Below are 20,063 nucleotides of genomic sequence, written 5' to 3'. Positions count from 1 at the left end.
CCCATTCCAAGGATGACAATTGGTTGATTATTTATTTTTCTGTCTTTGTCTTGCTTCAAGACCTGTCATGGAATATATTTACCATTGAAGCTGCAACAGGAGTTTTCCTGCCATCTTTGGAGCTGTGAAATTTCCCACTAGATAAATTATCTCCTATCTAAATGTTAATGAAACTGCAAAATTGGGGGATAAGACTCCATACATATATACATATACTACATGTATCTAAAATTTGTTACTTTGGGGCTGCAAGATTTCATTCATAAGTAGGAAAATTATAATCTAGTCCAGAACTACGTTCATTTGATTCAATAATTTTGTAGCAGGACCCTCAGCAGTTGCTGGTCATGAACTTAATTTGGTCCATCATTGTCAAGTAATAAACTCCTGTATTGCAAACCTTGTTTTTGTAGCATTTCCTTGCGCATCTTTATTATTATGAGCTACAATACATTATGTGATTTTCAGCAAATTTACTCATGCCCACTGATTTTTTTACTATACATACTGATTGTCAAGTGCTCTGGCATTTAATACAGCAATATTTGCCACCAACTTGAGCAGTTTTAGTTTCCTTCTTATGCTTCATCTTGGTGCGGTATTGTAAGGTGTCAACTGATATGATTTATCAACTGATCGCGTAGCAGTATTGTAATCCAGCTTGCTCTGTAACTTGAATTTTGCAGTAACATTCCAATTCCATTTGCCAAAAAACTAGATTATTTCAAAATCAATACCCATGTAATGCACATTTTTATTGGAGTCTTATAATAAATGCAATGTGCCTCATATGCTGCACAGTGCCCAAAGAGATCACAGTTTTGTGTAACATGCACCAATAGAGGCTCACAGTTTCTATGTCAGAATCTTGTAAAGCTCACTTAGACAAGAGCAGCACATTGCCTCCCATGTTGCTGTCATGTCTGTTACCAAAGTTATTCAAATTGGGGAATGTTGCATCAGAGGAATATTGCTTTTTTGGGGAGTTGCAGTCAAAGTTTTGACCTTCAACATGTCTTGCCATTTGCCAAAAATGCATGTAAAGAGGTATTTCACTTTGTCATCACTGGAATGGCAGCTGTTGCTACACTGCTACCCCACCCAACCAAATGCTTCTTCAAGTACTAACTCCTAAGCTAAGGAGAGTGCAGCATTTGCTACAACTTTAACATTTGTAGCAAGCATTTTAGTTTTATAATAGAAGCATCTCACAACTTGAGTACTGTTTCTGAGTCATTGCTGTAAAGAATATGCCTGAGTTTTCAGTTTGTGAGCAGCATGGACTGAAAAGTTTTTGTCTAGGTTAAACATCATTGCTATAAGTTTGCTATCTGGCATTCTTCTGCTAAGAAATCTATAAATAATTCAACTTATTAATCCAGTTCTTGTAATTGTAGCAGACATTTTGTATACATACATCAAAAATTTAGTAAATAGGACTAATTTGGTTTTATTTATTTTTCTCTACAGATTGATTATTTTATGTCTAATCTTGATGACCAAAAACAGGGGGCTCTTGGTGAGCCCTCGGGTGTAGAGTTTTCAGTTACTCCTGATGAGCTATCCATCTTGAATGATTCAGCATCTGAGAAAGCAGGTAATCATGATTAATATCAGTTATTTTAATTCTTTTTGAAGTTATCAGGCATATTAGAAGCACCATTTTAAAATCTTGAATAGTCTGTAATGTTTGCTATTTTAATTTGTGTTGTGTTGGAAATTTGAGATTCAAAATCCTTGAATTTTCAAGTGTATTACAAATCCCAATCTTTACTGGACTTTTTTTTACATATTCTCTTTTATCATCTAGATATACTATTTGTAATATTTATTCTCAGTCATCATTTATATACACTTGGCATTTATGTTTCATTCTCATTTTTAGGAAAGGAGGAATCAGATCAAAAAGATGATGCTGGTGATGCTTCTGAACTGCCTTCTCAGTCTTCTGCTCCAGGAACTGAAATTAAAGCAACTAAAAAGACTTTTGTTCCTGTGGTATTTGACTTGCCAAACTCACCTGTCATTGATTCTAGTACTATCAATGACAGCGATGCAGAGTGTTCATTGATGCCACCAGGAGAGGAGGTTGAACCTCCTAAGACCTCTGTAGAATTTTACAGAGGAACTGGAGTTGTGCTAGGACGTTGCATGGATGGCAAACCTCAGAGTAACAGCATGTCAGCTACTTCATTCTTAGACAAGCTAAATGCTTTAGAAGCAGCAGTGTCAGCTGCTGCATCTGCACAGCCTTACACTATTAGGCAGAACTACAATACTCCATCTTCCAATGCTTTCCCAATGCAGCCCCAACCACGTCCACGAATGCCTTATCGCCCGTTTTTACCAAACAAGATGGCTCCTCAGTTTTACTCCAGTTTCCCTCCGGGATTGCCTCCTGTGCATCCACATGCCATGCCCCTTATGGGTCTTTCAACTCCTGTTGGTGCTCCATTAATGACCCCTTACATGCAGCCATCATATCCTTTTCCAGTTCCTGAGAATGCTTTTCTACCAATGGCCATTCCACCACTTATTCCTGATTCAATGTATTCTTCATTCACATTTTCCCAAAGTCCTCTTAATCATTCCCAAATGCCTGCTGCTGGCTTGAATCAAATGGCTGCTTCTGTCAATGCTCCATCATTGCCTTTGCAATCAGCCACAAACAACCTACAGCCTTCAACATCTCAGGAGTCTGAGCCAGATTCTGGTGCTATCTCAATCCCTTCTCAAGTTTCAAGTACTCATGTGACTTCTCCTGCCAAACCTATAATAAATTTTGTCACCAAACCTAAGAACTTCAGTAATCCAGTTTTGCCAGAATCAACTTGTGCTGCCAGCATACAACCTGGAGTTGCAGCAGGGTCAAACACGTGCCAAACTTCCGAGACTCAAAATCTTAAAGTCAAAATTGAGGACATTTTCCGCTATATGCATGCTATGGAGATGAGGAAGATCCTCGAAGTCTGTGGCAATGTTAAAAACTTCAAATTTGTTCCCTCTTCTAGTGAGACTTATTGTGAGTATTTTTTTATTCTTTATTTTCAGTTACAAGTTAAAGTAAATGTCTGATAAATTAGGTAAATTACCACAATTCAGTTTCAACTAGAGAAAATTCTGAAATTTCCTGTGCCTTTGGTTTTCCTATGAAATTTTTTTCAGCAGTATTGAAATATGTTTCATATTGATGGATTGGTTTGTGGGCCATTCAAAAAGTTTTCTAGAATACATTGCTGAAATCCTTAATTTCTTTCTTTGGTTGTAACTAATTGATTAAAATTTGATTTGGTCTCAGGTTCATGCGAGGCCCAAATGCAGTACTGCTATCAAGCTACCAGGGCAGCCAGACTCTTGTCAGCTCTGACGGTAGGAGGTGTTAGAATGAAGACCTCCACCAACATATCTGTTCTTGATAAACTCTCAGGTTTGTAATCATTTAAAAATTTTGAATAATTATTTTTGGAGGAACAAATGCTTCACTAATGTATAGGTATATTTTGAAATAAATTTTGTTAATCCAATACCTACTTTCAAATAATCTCTTGTGAGATTGATTATTGATTGGTGTAACATTAATTTTTTGCTTATTGTAGAATAAATAATTTAATTACTTCATCTATGGCAGATGCTGCTAAAAGTCTTGATCTGGATTGCATGGTGACCATCGGTGGTATTCTGACTGCCAATAGCCGTTGCTTCAAATGGGGTCAGTTTTATTTATATGAATAATATTCTATGGTCTACTTTCATGAAAACGAGTTTGCAGAATTAAAAAAAAAATTTGTTATGAATATATTGTACTACAAGAGTAATGCAAAGTTTTATAATCATCTTATGATTGAAATTTATAGAGTAATTTCTGACTCAGCTTTTGTTTTCTGCAGATTACAATCCAGACAATCAAACTACAGCAAGTAGCACCAGTCCCGCAGTATTGGTAGCCGTGCCCTCAAAGGTACTTTTAGGGATGAAGTCAATAAAAATATAACTATTTATTAGAGGAGCATGTTCATTTGTTCAAAAGTTTCTTAAATTTTTTCTTCTGCAATCATCACGCATAAGCATTTATTATCTGTTTGTCCATGTTTTATATTTTAGTTCGCAGGAAACAACGTTTTTTAAATCAAGTAGCAAATATGTGCAATATCCCTGAATGTTTCTTTCCAGAGTGAAGTCACATCAATTAAACCTCGCAAAAACTTGATCACGATACGACTTGCTTCATCAACATTACCATCTTTGATCCCTAACAAATCTGGTAACCAAAATACTAACACCGAGTCTGACAAAACCCACATGACGAGTTCTTCATCTCCCTTTGAAGTTTCTCAGGCTCACTATGCTCATCCTCCCGTGATGTATAAAAAAAATAATGCCTCAGTACCGCCTACCGTAAGCACCAATGTATCAAGTTCCGCCTCAAATCCTACTATCTCGCCTGCAAAGCCACCAAAACGCGATATTGTCAGTGCTGTGCAGACCATCAACAAGAAGATTAACGATAGGAAGACGCGCATAAACTTGGAGCTAGAAAAGGTCCTGAGTAGTGTCGATCTGCCGGTTGCCAAGAATGCCTCAGTTAGCAGTTCCAGTGCCGAACAAGGACATGTGATGACGGTGAAGTGGAGCCATAGTTCTCATGCTGGCGCCACGTTAACACACATAGCGAAACTACTCCAGGCGCACGTTGTCTTGGATAAAACAAGTGAGATTTTACCATAAGTGTATGCTCTCTATTTGAAATGTTAATTTTAAAAGTGAAGACTTTTTTTTAACCCTCTAACATGCAAAAATATGGGTTTTTGAGCTGAATCCAGTGCAATTTTTTTTTACTTTTTTGGAAGAAAATTTGTTTCATAATTTGTACTTGGCATTGTATTTATATTTGGGGCTCCTTCTAGAAATTCCAGTCAAACTTTACTTGCATCAAATGTTTTTGAATTCATGGATCTCAAAACATGTTTAATCTGACTCTAAACATCAGCAGTGTAGTGCCCTCCTTTTTGCAGGGTTGTTGATTATTTTTTTCCTTTTCGTTGAGTTTTCTTTATCTTTCCTTTTCTACAAGATTCTAAGGACTCTGACGAGGCCTTTGGCTGCAAACTCTTCATTGGAGACCTCATAACAGCTGAGGCGTGCACTGAGCATCTCAATAACCGCCGTTTGGCTGACACATTAATAACTGCCACGCTTAATAAGAAGGAAGGTAATTACGTTAAATTAATTAATTAAGTATTGAGCTTGTGTTGTCGAGGAAGAAGCCCTCTCGAAATCCAATGCTGGTGTTTTCAACAACTTTTTATTTCATACATACTGATGTTTGGTCTTAATCTGCCTAAAACAATGAAAAAGAGTCAGTTCAGTATGACGCTTCACAGAAAAGTACAAAATGAGTACCCTATGTTTCACAGATGATAAATCTTTAGAAATCTAATGAATAATCGAACCTTGGTAATATGAAGTAAACTTTAGCAGTGATTCAAATTAAGTACTGGCCTGCCTCCAAATGCTATAGAGTATCGCATTCTCATCCTAATCCTATTACGTTATTTACTATTGATACGCGTTCGACGAACGTGTACAATCCAGCAAACAACTTCATGGCTGATTAGATTTACACCGGGCAACAAAAAATTGAGACTGAAAAATCTTTACATATTTGCAATGCTTGCCTCATAAACAAACAATCGGACACAAACCGACACATTCTAAAATGTATTTTACATTCATTATGAACATTTCATCTTAAAAAAATATGTGCCGTCGTTTAATTGCTGTTGCCGTGCAGATGACGTCTCCATTATAGAAGAGTGTGAGGACCGGACTGCTGTGCTGAAAAAGCTCGATGCTGCGCTGCTGAGGCACAACCAGGAAGTCGTACAGACACTGAGCAGACGCGCCTACCTCGGTAATGATGCAGTAATGAACCTGGGCCTATACTTTCAAAAAAAAATTTGAGAAATCGTAAGTTCATCAGCCAATCATTGACGGCCTTTCAAGGAAAATCCACCAATCATAGACAATAAAATATGTTCACTTAGCGAGTTTTGAAAGTATGTCCCCTGATACTTCGTCCACTGTGCAATGGTGGACAAAGGCGTAGCTTGTGTTACATGGTTTGGTTCATTATATTTACAAAATAGCTGGTAACAGTAGTCTCTTAATTAGTTTACTCCTACTCCGTTCATTCATATGAACTCTTAACTTCTGCGTTTCTTGTATTTATTACTGCATTATTGTGGTGTATGGTTCGAAAAGAGATTTTCAGATTAGCAATTTCAATAATACTATTAAGTGTTTAATTTTGCATTATGATTTGTATGGTCATATATGCATGTCTGAATGCAAAGTAATGACATCAGGAGCATTTGATTTCTTGCTTGATTTCTTGTTCTCGTCATTTTTGTGCAAAATGGCTGAATAATTTGTAACCCACTTAACCATGTTAACTTGAAGCCTATAATAATATAATTGATATTTATTCACTCAACACGTTAATTATTTTGTTCCAGCCCTGGACGTGTTTTCTTTCAAGATCGAGGAATGTCAGACCAAATGCAACCACCCGCAGTGTCACGACTATCACTCAGAGAACGACAGGCGTAGAGATCCTCGTCTCATTGAGTACAAGTAAGAATCTAAGGCACAACCTTAGTAAGTAAACTGAGGGTAGAGGGTAACTGCAACCTTAGTAAGCAAGCTACACAAATAAGATGCTAAGGCACCTATATTTCACGATCCTAATTTTTTTTGCTTCATGGCCTTAAACGCAAAAAAAAAAAAAGATTAGTGCATCTCATATTCATGATCTCTATAAATGGACTAGTATCAAAGAACTGCAAATTTTGACTTGAATGATTAAAGTCTCTGTTTATTTTTCTCAAGTTCACGAGAAAACTCATGTATTAATTTTTTTTCTTATACATGAGAAAATTCATATTCATTCTTACCTAAAATGTATTGTATCAAGTTCTATCCACTAGTATTAACAGGAGTCTTATTCTAAGACAGGAAATTTTTTGTCGCATGTCCTGTGTTGCCGGCAGATCGCGTTATTGCCCCCAATAACATCTCTCTACTTCTGTGAATTATTCTAAATTGTGTTGCCGGCAGATCGCGGTATTGCCCCAATAACATCTCTCTCCTTCTGTGAATTATTCTAAATTGTGTTGCCGGCAGATCGCGGTATTGCCCCAACAAGAACGCTTGCTCCGTGGGCGATAAGTGTCCGCTGGTGCACACCTGGACCGAGATGATCGCTCACCCGCGCGTCTTCCGTGCCTCCCTCTGCCTCTCGCACTGTTCCTCCTCCAGACGCGTCTGCTCTTATACTCACTGCGGTCAGTGCCCCATATATTCATTTTAATAATCATAATATTTACAAGATAGCTTGTAATAGGAGTCTCGTAATTAGTTTACTCCTACTCCGTTAGTTCAAAGTGGATTTCAGGGAATTTTGAATGTTCCCTTTAGTACGTTTTAATGAGAGGCTTTCATATTTTTAAGTAACCGGCTCTAGAAATTTTGTGGCATTTCAACCATTCTTTGACCACGCCTTGCAAAAAATTGGAGCTGGACAATAGCAAGAACTAATGCCAAACTAGCAATCAAAGGTGAAAATGTATGTGGCAAGGCTGAAGTTACATAATTGTTGTGTAGGCATCTGCGAGAATTGTCGGGTTGCCAGTGCGTCATCACTGCGACACTTTAGGCCGACCAATACGCGACCGTCGTGCTCACCGCCAGTCTTATTGTTTCATCTGCCACTTCATATGAACTATAAACTTCTGCGTTTCTAGTATAATTTATTACTGCAGTATTGTGATGCGTGTTAACGTGTGTTTTTGTCGTGCCACTTTGAAGTTCGGTGAAATTTTGCTGTAAATTTTGAGTAATTTTGCTGATCGCATCGCGATCAGCATTTTTCTGTTACTTGCGTATTTTTCTGTTACTTGCGTATTTGACCATTAGGGCTTCTTATTCACTAAATTAAATTTAAGTGACCATGGGATTAGTAATGCCTGTTACTATGTCATGCTGATAGCACAAAATAGAAGTTATTATTAATAGGATTTACAGCAAGTTTCTCTTTATCGAGTAAGTAAGACAGATTGACTATGACAGATTGTATGAAATTTCGACTGGAAATGTGTTGAACTTTTTGGAATGCCTGTTAACTATACCTATCGTGCTGAAATTTAATCGTGGATTCATGTTGAGAATTGGTGTAAAAAGGTATATAAAATACGTAACTTATTTACGCGACACGAATTGAACCTACCTAACATATTATTTCATGGTTAACATATGCGTTTTCTTGTTAACGCACTGGTACCTTATTTCATCTCCGACTCGCTTTATTTTTGGACGAAATTAAGCTGTACATATTGTTATTCAAGATATCTATTGTATGTAAGTAAGTAAGAACGTATTAATAATAAATATCCTGTATAAAATGTATCTTCTTGCAGATACTCCTGAGATGTTTTACCACGCGAGCTGGCGCGACTTGCTAGTCACGGGACTCGTTCATTCCTACACTTTCTTCACTGGCGCCGTCAGGAATCTTTTCAGGCGTCAGGAAGCTGCAAAAGGTAAGGAATAATTTTTCATATTCTGTGTTTATGATAGAATAAATTTTATTGTTACGATGAAAAACGCAAACACGATTTTACATTCGTAAAAAATTAACATGGCCTCCACTGTGATTTAAGACTTGAATAGAAGCTAATCTCATTTGGCTTGGAGTAAAATTCTTAATCTCTTACTTCGCTCATGATCCCGTAAAATTTGAGTCTTCTATCGATTATTTGAACTTTTTTCTATCCTGCGCACTGAACATTTATGTTTCAATAATTGTTATTATTGTGCTGTATTAAGTTTTATTTCGAAATTTTCTGGTGTGTTTAATGAATTCGGCAGTTTTTTTAATGAAAATTTAATGGCTCTTTAGTGTTCTCTGTTTCTGCTAACCAGATAGCTGTCCATCTAATTTAATTGTTAGTTGAGTGTGACCTTTCCAATTAACTAACTACCCAACTCTCCACCTAACTGACCAACCAACTCTCTACCTGACTGACCATCCAACTCTCCACCTAACTGACCTCCGAACTAACCACCTAATTGACCATCCAACTCTCCACCTAACTGACCATCCAACTCTCCACCTAACTGACCTCCGAACTAAACACCTAATTGACCATCCAACTCTCCACCTAACTGACCTCCGAACTGACCATCCAACNGGTCACTGCAGCGCTGGCTGTGGTGTTCGTGTCGCCACACCACCACGTGGCTGAGGCGGCCGTCGCTGTGGCGTCCAGCGTGGCGTCGCGCCAAAGACTCAAACTCGCCACCGTGTGCTCGGGCGACGAAGACATCAGTGAGTGCCGTCATTTCCAAACTGGATTGTCCCACATAATGTGTTATGTCTCAAAACCTAACGTGAATGATTTTTCAAGTAAGATTTTGCTCAAATGTTGATTTCTGCGTCTAAATGGATCAACTGTTAGCTTGGATGCATCGAAGAGATTGAATATTTTCACTGTTAATGAAGATCGTTAAAGAGATATTGATAATTTCTCCTGGAACACTTGAAAACCTTCACTTCAAAATTTTTAATAACTACCCCACTACTTCGAGATTGTTCATAAAATGATTTAATGAATAAGTTGAATAAATCGTTCATGGATGCGATTTGTTGGTGCGCGCAGACGGCTGCGTGGGCGTGGCGGGCACCGTGCAAGGCGTCCTGGGCGCCGTGCAGAGGCACGCGCCGCTGTCGCCCATCCAGGCCTTCATCGTGGACGATTTCTCGACCATCGAGCAGGACGATGACCTGCTGGACGCCCTCGCCAGCCTCGTTTCTGCTCTCGCCGAGCCCTGCAATGCCTTATTCAAGAGAGGTGAGTTCATCACTTCATGGTCGGGTGAGTTATCTTTTCTTAATCAGGTGATTTTATTCTTCTTTATTCGGTGAATTCATTTGTTTTTTTTTACCGTGTGAGTTAACTTGTTCTTTATCGGTCAAGTTAATTTTATCTTTATAGAGTGAGTTTATTTCTTCCTTAAGGCATGATTTATTGTATATTTGAATTATTGTATATTTGATTTGATTTGATTTATTGTAAATTTTAGATTCTATAACATAAGTTATCACGACCAGTATCTGTAATATCTCTACTGTGTTTAAAAACTATTTAAACTCCGTTGAATGTATACTAGAAACCGTCGAAGGCAATACTTAACAAAAGAAAAAAAAAAACAGTAGTGTAAATGGCAATCATGGTTTATATATGTACCTATAACATAATTGGTTTCTAGACTATTCAGATATTTCACTTCGAAGCGATTAATCGATTTATTGTGTCGACTAAAGCCTCTGTAATTGAGCAGTGAACAAAGTGGCGGTGTCTCAGCAGCCTTCCGACGACGACCTCAAGAGCGTCTCTGCGTTGTTCGGGACCGAGGTGACGCTGGTGCCCTCGGTGCCTGGTGAGTGCAGGCTTATTATCACTTATGTTTGGACTGGTTTACTAACTTCAGTTACACGCCTATAAATATTATTATTAGCATGTCTGCCTCCATTCTTTCTTTGATCAAATTTGGCATCCAGCAGCTGAGCTCTTGTACTTGATTCCTATAAGACCATAAGTTTATAGCGGTAACCATGTTCTCTTTGTTGTTCTATCCGTGAGACTTGAAAGGGATGTTCTGTTGAATATAACGAAATTAATTTCTTGACAGATGTTGAACAAATCAGTGTTGCACCAGGAAAAAGTATAAAACAATGTACTTCTGAATCAAAATTCACGAAGTCAAACGAGGTTGCAAACCTTGTACATTCAAAGCCAAACATCGCACTGGACGCCAAAGCCGTGCAAGATATCACTGTGTACAGTCATCGAGAAGGGATCAAAGAGTCGTCTAGTCAACCATCAAGAGAGCCTTCTGGTAAACGCAGAGCAGAAGAAACAGACGATGCATCATCTACTGCTGGCAGTATTCAACTAAGTCTTGAGACACTACCGAAGAGATTGAGAAAATCCGTGCCTATCACAACAAAAAGGTATTCTTGCGGATGCTATATTTTTTGCTGCAGGTAAGAGGTGACCTATATACATTTTTGAACCACTAACCGTATATGGCATAATATTTCGGGGACTTGTAGCACTTGATGCATTTGCCTATGTTTTTTGAGACGCATGACGTGTAGTTATGTAATTTTCTCAGCTCATGTTTAGTTTTGTACCGAACATAAGTTGTAGGAAATCTTTTTAGTCGTGTTCTGTTGTTCTAGGTCCTCAAACTTGGCATTTAAATTGTGCTCGGATTATTTATCTTGTTTAATGCATTCAGTTTTTATTTCTATAAAGTATTCAATTATCATCTATCTCTGTAATTCGTAATTCGTCACGTCATAGTTGTAAGAAATGTATGTTAGTTATTTTAATGTTTCTTTCAGTGAACCCGTTGGACTTTCACCGAAACTGTTCCTCGTGGAAGAGCGTCAGCTGAAGCTAGAAGTTGACGATGAATATAAAGTATTCCATGACATGCCCGAGATGCACCCCGACTACGAAGAAATTCTCGAGACGTTCTCTGCAAAGTACGGCAGGCTGCCTGAGGGCACTGAAGACGATTTGTGGGTCCGCTTTTGGGCAGAAAAAATGGATCTTCTCCAAGAAGAAGACCTTCGCAAACGGCGTGGGGAGCTCGTCGAAAAATTCAAACATGCTTCACTCGAGCAGAAACGTTCTAAACTGGTATCGGAAAACCGCCAGTATTTGCTCGCAGATGTTGACCGCAGTTATGTATCAATGAAAGAATTTTGCGTGCGGGACGCATTGGATGCTCTGGACAGCGTCACAGATGAGCTTGGTGTGCTGGGGCCGCCGCTGCGACGGCTGCTGCGCTGCGCCCGCGATGCTGGAAGTTCCAGCCACAAAGCAATGCAGTTTTTCACGAGCCGCGACAACGCTGCGCTTCTCAGAATGTGTATAGGCAAGCTTCAAAAAATGGGCGTTCTGGCGCCTAAAAGCAAAGAAATCTTGCTCAACCGAACTGCCGCACTTGCTGAAAAGCTGCTTCAATACTCCGAAGATTGTGATAGAAAATACGAGATTTCTCGGAAGAAACTATTTGATCTTGACGTTCCCAGTTTAGCAAAAGAGACAGTTGGTCTTCCACCTGCTAAAATAGTGCAGTTAATTCGGAAGGCTCTGGGGTGTGAAAACGAAGATTTCTTGACGAAAGAAGAGCTACAAGAAGTTTATATGAGCATATCTTCAATCCACCTGAAAATTGCGCTTGGAGACGACGCTGAAGAGAATGAACTAGCGGAGAAATCATTAGAAAAAGAACGGAACTCACGAAAAGCCTCTAGTAAGAAATTGGACAACCCTGATGATGGTTGCCTTCAATCTTGTACTCGGCCTTTAACGTCAAAAATAGCTTCGAACACCAACCGATACACTATCCGCAGCCCCGAATTCACTAAAAAACGCTCGAGATCACGATCCGTTGATGAGGATACTGCGGAATGTAATAGTTCGAATGCTGGAAAATCGCTTGAGTTCCGACGAACGATGGACGGAATGCGAGAAGCGCCTGTGGAAATTGACGATGCAGCAAGTAATCCTGGTCCCCGCCGAGTGGTGGATCTTTATTCGAAATTAAGGAAGAACCAACTCGAGATTGAAATTAAATCTGTAGGACTCAACCCAACTATTCCTAACCATCTAAACAAATTCGGTGACAAACCATTGGCTGAAAATAACTTGAATTCAAAAATTCTACAAACAATAGATTCAAACAATAGAAAAAGACTGTCCCTCGACGGTGATGATGATGATGAATACATGTCTTCACGAAGCACTGCTGGAGGGAATTCTCAACCATCATCTGTTGGTTACATCGAACAAAGTTCACCATCTCAGCGAAGCGATTTGCCTCGTTCCTGTATGACGCTAAATCGAACCGTCATCGACGGGAAAAATTTATTAAGCTCATCTGCAATAGCAAAAGAAAGTCCACGTTTGTCTGAAACTATTATTGACTTGTGCAACAAGGTGGCATTGCATTTTGCTGAGAAACAAAAGAACCTGGAAAACGAATCACGTCGTCAGCCATACCCAGAGTCCAGACTTCACGCTGGTGTGGCGCCAACGTCATCAAGTCTGCAAAATAATTATTATCCATCGCTATCGAGTAACGCTAGCCAATATGACAGACAAGAATACCGCTCATATAATGAAGACGTCAATGTTGCAAATGAAGAACATTATAGTACGAAAAACAGAGAGGTCAAGGACGTACTGACCTATCAAAAACCTTCTACTTCCCGTGACAGTTTTTCTTATAAGAATAATGAAAGCTCTTCTGGCATGAATATCAACACCGTGGTGAAATCATATAATGTCAGGGAGATGGATGCACATCATCCTGGTGATAAGAATGAATTGCAGCCGAGGCTGCAGAACTATTCGACAAGTGACCATTCAAGAAGTACTAACGATGACACAGGATGCCCAATAGCGATTGGAGCGAACAATCCTGCTCTTCAGTACAAGCCTAGCCATGAATTGAAATTGCATGCTGACTCGATGGTTGACTGCACTGCTTCAACCGAAATAGCAGAATCTGTTATTCCATCTCCAGAGGTTTTGAATCACCGATCTAGAAACAATCCACCGCAGAAACGAACTCCTTCGCCTCCCTTAATTCCTTCTGAGAAAAAAGAGCAAGATTCCTGGTTTGTGTCAGAGGTTAGAAAATGTGTTCAAAAACCTAATCTGACCGTTGATGAATTTAATGTTAGTCTCAGCAATATATTCTCTAACAAGCCTCACGGCTACGTTTTGCAGCGTCAAGACCGAACGTTAGCCGAGGGGCTACAGCAACTCACGACGCTGCATTTGACGCAGAGTGTGTTTATATGTGCGCTCAAGAAGCTCCTCGATGAACTGTGAAAGAAGAGAATTATTCGTTCTTCACAAAGTTGTAAGTTTTCTTTATGCCCATAGCTGGCTTGTCTGCATTCATTTTGAAAGGTTCCTCTTGATCTGTTTGAGTTAAAATGAAATTGTTATTGTTTGCTATTGAGATATTATTCGGTGAACATGTGAAACTTGATTTTGCTGCATTTATTTTGTACCCTGATTTATTACGTCTTTATCGACGTTCAAACTCTATTCAGAAGATGAAGTGACTAAAAACATATGTAATGTAATAGGAACTAAAATCAATAAAAATGTGTGAATGGAAACATTTATGTGATATTCATAGCTTGAGCGATTGTCCAGCAAGTGTCACTTTATGCTTGAACGCACCTTCAACAATAACTTTACGCATGGTTCGTGAGCGTTACACAAGTGTTCTTATTAAAGTGATACATTAGGAAGGAATAGCTATCACCATCCTCCTAGTACATTAGGAAGGAAAATAGCTAACTCTGCTCTAAACATTTGTCACGGATAAATTTGCACGTGAAATGGCTAAGACCTTCTCAAAGAATGACGGCCGTTATGTTTGTACGTGGTTGGCGCACGCTTGACTTGAACGCCTACTTGGCTGACGAATTTTGGGTTTCCTGCGATTGTATCTCTCCTCCCTATTTATAACCCAAACCTTTACACAGAACTAATTATAATACCATTGGAATCAGTAAGGTAACAAACTTGAGGTAAGCAATTTTTTTTAAACGTTGGACCTTGTTGATTACATGTGTTGCGAGTTGTCAAGTGCAGGTTGACTTGCAGTGTATTTTTGGATCACTACGAAATTATTTATTTTTGTGCCTGTTTATAAAAGTTATTACTTTACAAAGTTTTCCTCAACATTATGCTGTTTAGTGTAGCTAAATTCTTCATTTTCGGAAAACATTTGGTAGTATGATACATTTTCCCACCAGTTGTTATTCAACTCAAATTTGAGACGCGCGAACTTCTGGATTGTGACCATCATGGTGAAAAGAGGAGACGATGCAGAAAGCGCTCATTGATCCTTTATCAGGAGAAGGTATCCTTTCGTGGCGGGACTGAAGTCCCGGTGGAGTTCTTCCTGGAGCACCTCCATGGGACTTAAAGCGCTCCTTGAGCGTCTACCACTGCATCATCCCTGAGCGTCCGTCGTTGCATCATTCTTAATCGACCGCCTCTGAATCACCTCTAAGCGTTCGTCGTTGCTTCATCACTGATCGTCCGCTTCGGTACCATCCCTGATCATCTGCCGGAGCACCATTCAGATCGTCCGCCCCCTGCAACATCAGTGATCGTCCGTCTCTGCCACACTACTATCCATGAAAGCAAGCCTGGCGCAGCAGTTTGACCAACAGAGCAGATGAGAGGCAGTAGTCACTGTGATAGAAATCTTCCTACCTCCCACAGGACCGCGGTGGCGAGCAGGACCTACCTGCGTCTTGAGGACAGCGTGCGACGAAGGCTGCACACCAGCGCCATCCTCGACGGATTCCGCTGTGTATTTTTAAATTCCGTAAATCTTGTTTGCTGTCAATTTGTTGGCTAACCTAACGAAATGTCATTAATGAAGTTAATTTAGTCTAAGTCTAAGAAATTATCAATTCATATAATTATTTTTCAATTGGTGACAAGTGACTGTAGATATTAACTTGCTAGTCCTGTCTCGATCACAGTGTAAGCTTGAATGTAAATAAGTGTCGATAGATTTCCTAGAGAGTTAAGTGATATCATACTCGTTATTTACTAGTGTTCGCTGCCAAATTTATATTTTTTCAAGAATGTGATTGATTTCACTTGGAAGATTATTATATACAAAAAATGGCTTGATCACATCTCAAATTTTCTCGGATGTACAGAAAAATCTGTCATGTTTACGCTAAAAATTGCTTTTTTCGCATATTCTATTGGTCTGGGACGTAAAGACAGCTTGCTTTCAAAGCCAGTCTTCAAGTGCGCCAACAAGCGTTCAACGATGAGCCTGTGAAGCGATCACATTCATTGCTATTCAGTTTTAGGTGGCCGTCAACGTGAGCATCAAGAGACTTCAGAGGCAGCCCTCATGTCCACGACCAAAAATCGGCCAACCTCAAGATTTAATCGTATATAATTCAGTGACGTCGATATTGAATACTATACTTTCAAATCTAGCTTGGTCTCTATCACGTTTAAATCTTGATCTAGAAAAAACTTTGGACGCAGCAGAAGCTTCAATCCCAAGCAGGGCCGATTGTCGGGAGCTACATTTAAACATTAATTTAAAATTGTACTTAGTTATTTTTTCTCTTCATTTATAACAGTGAAGGAATTTAATTGGAGTTCTCAATCAATAGACAACTTAAGTGTACCCTTTCATCGGTGATGCTCCCATACCATGAAGAGTATTCAGTAGCCTGAGCTGGATGTCTGGCGGCACCTTATGTGTGAACGTTAAATTTCTGGAGGTTCTAAGCGATCGGTGAAGGTCCTTTCCCTGGGAACCGATGATCTGTTAAGTGCTTGACTGTATTTTCAAGAATAGAGCAAGCTGTCGTCAAAGAGGCACGTGACTTGATATGCAATGCTACAACTATGTCATTGGCGTCATCTCAAAAGTCACCAGCAAGGAACTCAGTGTGCTTTCACAGACATCTATTAAAGAGCGCGCTCTTCTGTGAGACACACTTGATCTCAGAGTGTTTATTTGTCTTGGTCATTTGAATCTTCATACGTACTTAGATTTTGAACGTAAGTGAAAGGGTGGCTTCTAGTCTATGACAACAATAATTACTCCAGCATCATGAAACCTTTACTGACAACAAATACAATGGCCGTTGCTAGCTAGATACGAAAATGTTTCCAGCGCGTCCTTCAACGTAGTTCGTGCGCAATTAACAGTGAAAACTTATAACCTCGCTAGCGCATGACTCGAATGGTACACATAATGTGCATTACAAAAAAATTTGTACGAATATCACATAAGAATTTCACTGTGAAAAACTATATTAGAAAATAAAAAACTGGCCCAATTCACGGCATTTCAACACAACGCGTCAAACGCACGGCAGACGTAAAAAAAAAAATAAAAGAGCAGAACAATATACAATGTTCAAAAGATAATCCCATCAAAACATGCATGTCCACCCGAAAGTATCAAGGTATTCCTTTCTGTTCGTATTGTTAGATTGGTTCTATAACTAATGATAAAACAAAGCAGGAAAGACAATGACAAGCGAATTGTTAAAATTATAACACTTAAATTTTAATAAAGCTTGGCATTTTTCGATCGCTGATCTAAGATTCGGTTTGCGTGCATTGCTGAGACCTCTAGGAAAATGGCAAAGTAATCACCTTCACACAAATCATTCGGTGCATTTGAGTTCCTACGATAACATTTATCTACAGCCTGTCTAACAGCTTGCCACAGTTGCTCAGCGTTACTATGCTCGGTCGAGGCAGCAAGATGTTCCAAGCTCAAGCGTGGGTGTTGACTAAGCGACGTTAGAAGCACACTTTTAGAAGTTAGCTCTGAATCTTTCTCTGTACCCTTGCTTGCCCGGTGAATAACAGAAGTTGATGCTACAATGAAGTTACCAACAACGAACGCAGCCTGCATAAGTTCTTCGCGTTTTTTGACGTCCCTTTCTCTCCGAGCATAGAACTGAAGCCGGTCTCTGGCACATTCAAGCAAGTCGCAAATTTCAGGTCGTTCACAGAAGGCCTTGTTAGTAGAAATTTCATTCGCGATGTCATTAAAAGAACCAATATCGTCTAATATTGCGGAAGTGTTTTTAAGAACCGTAACAATGTCACGGTCCCCATCCACACCAAAACTTGATGAAGCTTCTATGCTGTTCATAGTTTTTCGTGATTTACACAGGTATTCTTCGTGATGGGAGCTAATGGAGTTATGCGGCCCAGCAACATTTTTTGATAATTTTGAAGACTTTAAATTACGGTTACTCGACTCATTAGCATGACTACTTTTGGTCTGGAACCAACCCAGACTAGAGTCTGATGCGTGACTTTTAATTTGCTCAAGAGGTTGGGAGGCATATAATTCATTTCGAGACGAAACTGAACTGGTCGTATCATTCAGGCGTATTTTCTTGGATGTATTTTCGTTATCAGACGATTGTCTGCAACGTTTCTTGGGTTGCTTACTACAATCCAACTCATCTTCACTTTTTGAGGGACCACATACCGAGTTTTCTTCGAAAGTCTCGAAAAGTGAGGGCAACTCATAGCTGGTATAATCATCATGCATTTTTGTCTTATTACTCAAGTGTTCGCTACTTCTGGTCGGCCATTTTGTACTTCTGCCACTTGATTGACTAATATCCTTCGTAGATATTGACTTTCTATGTTCAAGTTTTTGAACACTGGCTCGATTACTACTTTGTTCATGGTCTAGCGTCATTCCGTTACCTTCAAAGCGTTCGATCGCTTTCTCTGGAATGAATTGTGAAACTTTATTTACTTTAGTCTCGCAATTTACGGGCAAAGAGACTAGAGTTCGACCAGAAGAGGAACGCGATTCGAGGTTTTTGCATTTGGATTTCTGTTTGGATAAGCTAATTGGTTCAACACTATAATGTGTTTTTAGTGGAGACAAGACGATTCGTAACTTCGGCAAAGGGGATTTCTCGCCGACCAACACTTCACAAGTTTCTTGAGAAAACTGGACCTCGCTACGCAAAATTCCATCATGTGCCTGTTCAGCCTTGACATCTCTTTCGGCGTCTTCGTTAGATTCTGGGCACAAACCTTTCTCTTGAAGCGAAGGAAGCACATTTGTAGTTATTTCGTTATGTTCTTTTCTCACATTCTGTTTTGCATTTTCTGATGGTTCGTTTCCGGCTGAAACTGAAGCCGCCTTCAACGTTGGCAAATCTGCAAATGAGAAATAAGGCATAATAACATTACCAGCAATATACTCTTAGAAAATGAAGTAATTACATTACGGACTGAGTCCGTAAATCACGAAGCCCGATAAAAAACAAAAAAAGTCAACGAGAAATTTATTTGATGATTATTTTTAGCGCATTTTCTCATTTATGGAAAAAAAATTAACTATTGTGCTCGTCATGTCCGTTCGTCCGTGACTTCACGTTTTCGTCGATTTTGAAGAAATGCGCTCTGTCACTCACTGCAGTGAGTGAGTACAGAGTTATATTTATAATTTTTTAGGTTTTTGGAAGCGAAGAAATTCCTGCTGTCATTTGGGTGTCATCTGAGTTGAAGGTGTCATCTTCAACTCAGTCTCTCAAGATTATTTTTTTTTTGTCAGAAATGCTCAGGAATCAGAATGTTCCCTTCTAGCACTTTGTAACTTCCGTCACTTTTCAATTTTGTCGCGCTTTCTAATTTTCCTATTACCCACATATATAATGAAAATTTTCTGCTTGAGCGAAGAAAATAGAATTTTATTGTTTGGTATTTTTACCTGTCGACAGTCAGAGAGTAATGTTATGTTTCACAACTAGCAAAACAAGTTGTTCGCTGTCTTGGTTACGCTGAACGACGTTTTTATTACAACTTTTTATTTTTATAATCGCACGTGACATTTTAGTGACGCACAACCATAACACAACTGCACTGATTGCTGTGGCGAACCTCGCGTATTAAGCATAAGGAGTTGTAGCACTGAAGGCGGATATTTTTTCGACTGCCGGCAAAACTCTCATGTACGTAGCCGGTGGAATTTCGGTGGAAAGTTTATATTTTTTTCGACGAATCGAAAGACGTGATTTGAATAACTCAATACAACTAGAATTCAATCGACCCGATACCATGATTAGAAGAAACCACATTATGAATATCTTGAATCAATCAATTCATTGCCAGAGTGAACGAGAGTTAAGCAATTACTTACCAAAGTTTGCATAGTTAGACGAATTATCGCAATCTTAAGGGAAGCGTCTGGCAAAATTTTTTGAATTTGGGCGTTTCTGGTTTTTAGTCTCATCTTAAAGCTGACATTCTGCTCTATCCAATGGTACCAAAATCATCTCTGTACGTTGATTTATGCGTTCAGGACAGATCATGAAAGGGGGAGGGTGGGGGAGTTCTTCAACAAATTAGATAGGAGGTAATTCGGTTCCC

The 20,063-nt window shown here is 39.2% G+C and overlaps 1 protein-coding gene across 2 annotated transcripts; it reads left to right on the top strand.

Annotated features, from left to right (window-relative positions):
• Positions 1-1,471: 1,471 nt before the first annotated feature.
• Positions 1,472-15,814, top strand: LOC108679099. Of its 2 annotated transcripts, XM_047884479.1 has the most exons (17): positions 1,472-1,597; positions 1,886-3,022; positions 3,299-3,427; positions 3,629-3,709; positions 3,888-3,958; positions 4,171-4,708; positions 5,072-5,209; positions 5,792-5,911; positions 6,516-6,633; positions 7,183-7,343; positions 8,475-8,597; positions 9,260-9,385; positions 9,717-9,908; positions 10,399-10,497; positions 10,750-11,071; positions 11,468-14,004; positions 15,390-15,814. In XM_047884479.1, the coding sequence occupies exons 1-16, from the start codon at positions 1,483-1,485 to the stop codon at positions 13,971-13,973; spliced, it is 5,976 nt and encodes a 1,991-aa protein (XP_047740435.1). In that variant the 5' UTR covers positions 1,472-1,482; the 3' UTR covers positions 13,974-14,004; positions 15,390-15,814. The 2 variants fall into 2 exon arrangements, with proteins under 2 accessions (XP_047740435.1, XP_018023114.2); XM_018167625.2 differs by having other exon boundaries at positions 11,468-15,814.
• Positions 15,815-20,063: the final 4,249 nt, after the last annotated feature.

The sequence above is a fragment of the Hyalella azteca genome, unplaced genomic scaffold (genome assembly GCF_000764305.2).
Source record: "Hyalella azteca isolate HAZT.00-mixed unplaced genomic scaffold, Hazt_2.0.2 contig15466, whole genome shotgun sequence".
Taxonomy (NCBI): Eukaryota; Metazoa; Arthropoda; class Malacostraca; order Amphipoda; family Hyalellidae; genus Hyalella; species Hyalella azteca.
The sequence above is the reverse complement of the archived record's forward strand: the minus strand, read 5'-3'. Positions and strand labels throughout refer to the sequence as shown.

Coding starts and splice junctions, on each gene's coding strand:
- LOC108679099 (XM_047884479.1), top strand. CDS start 1,483: ATGTCTAATCTTGATGACCAAAAACAGGGGGCTCTTGGTGAGCCCTCG. Junction 3,710..3,887: donor TAGCCGTTGCTTCAAATGGG/GTCAGTTTTATT, acceptor TGTTTTCTGCAG/ATTACAATCCAGACAATCAA. Junction 3,959..4,170: donor TGGTAGCCGTGCCCTCAAAG/GTACTTTTAGGG, acceptor GTTTCTTTCCAG/AGTGAAGTCACATCAATTAA.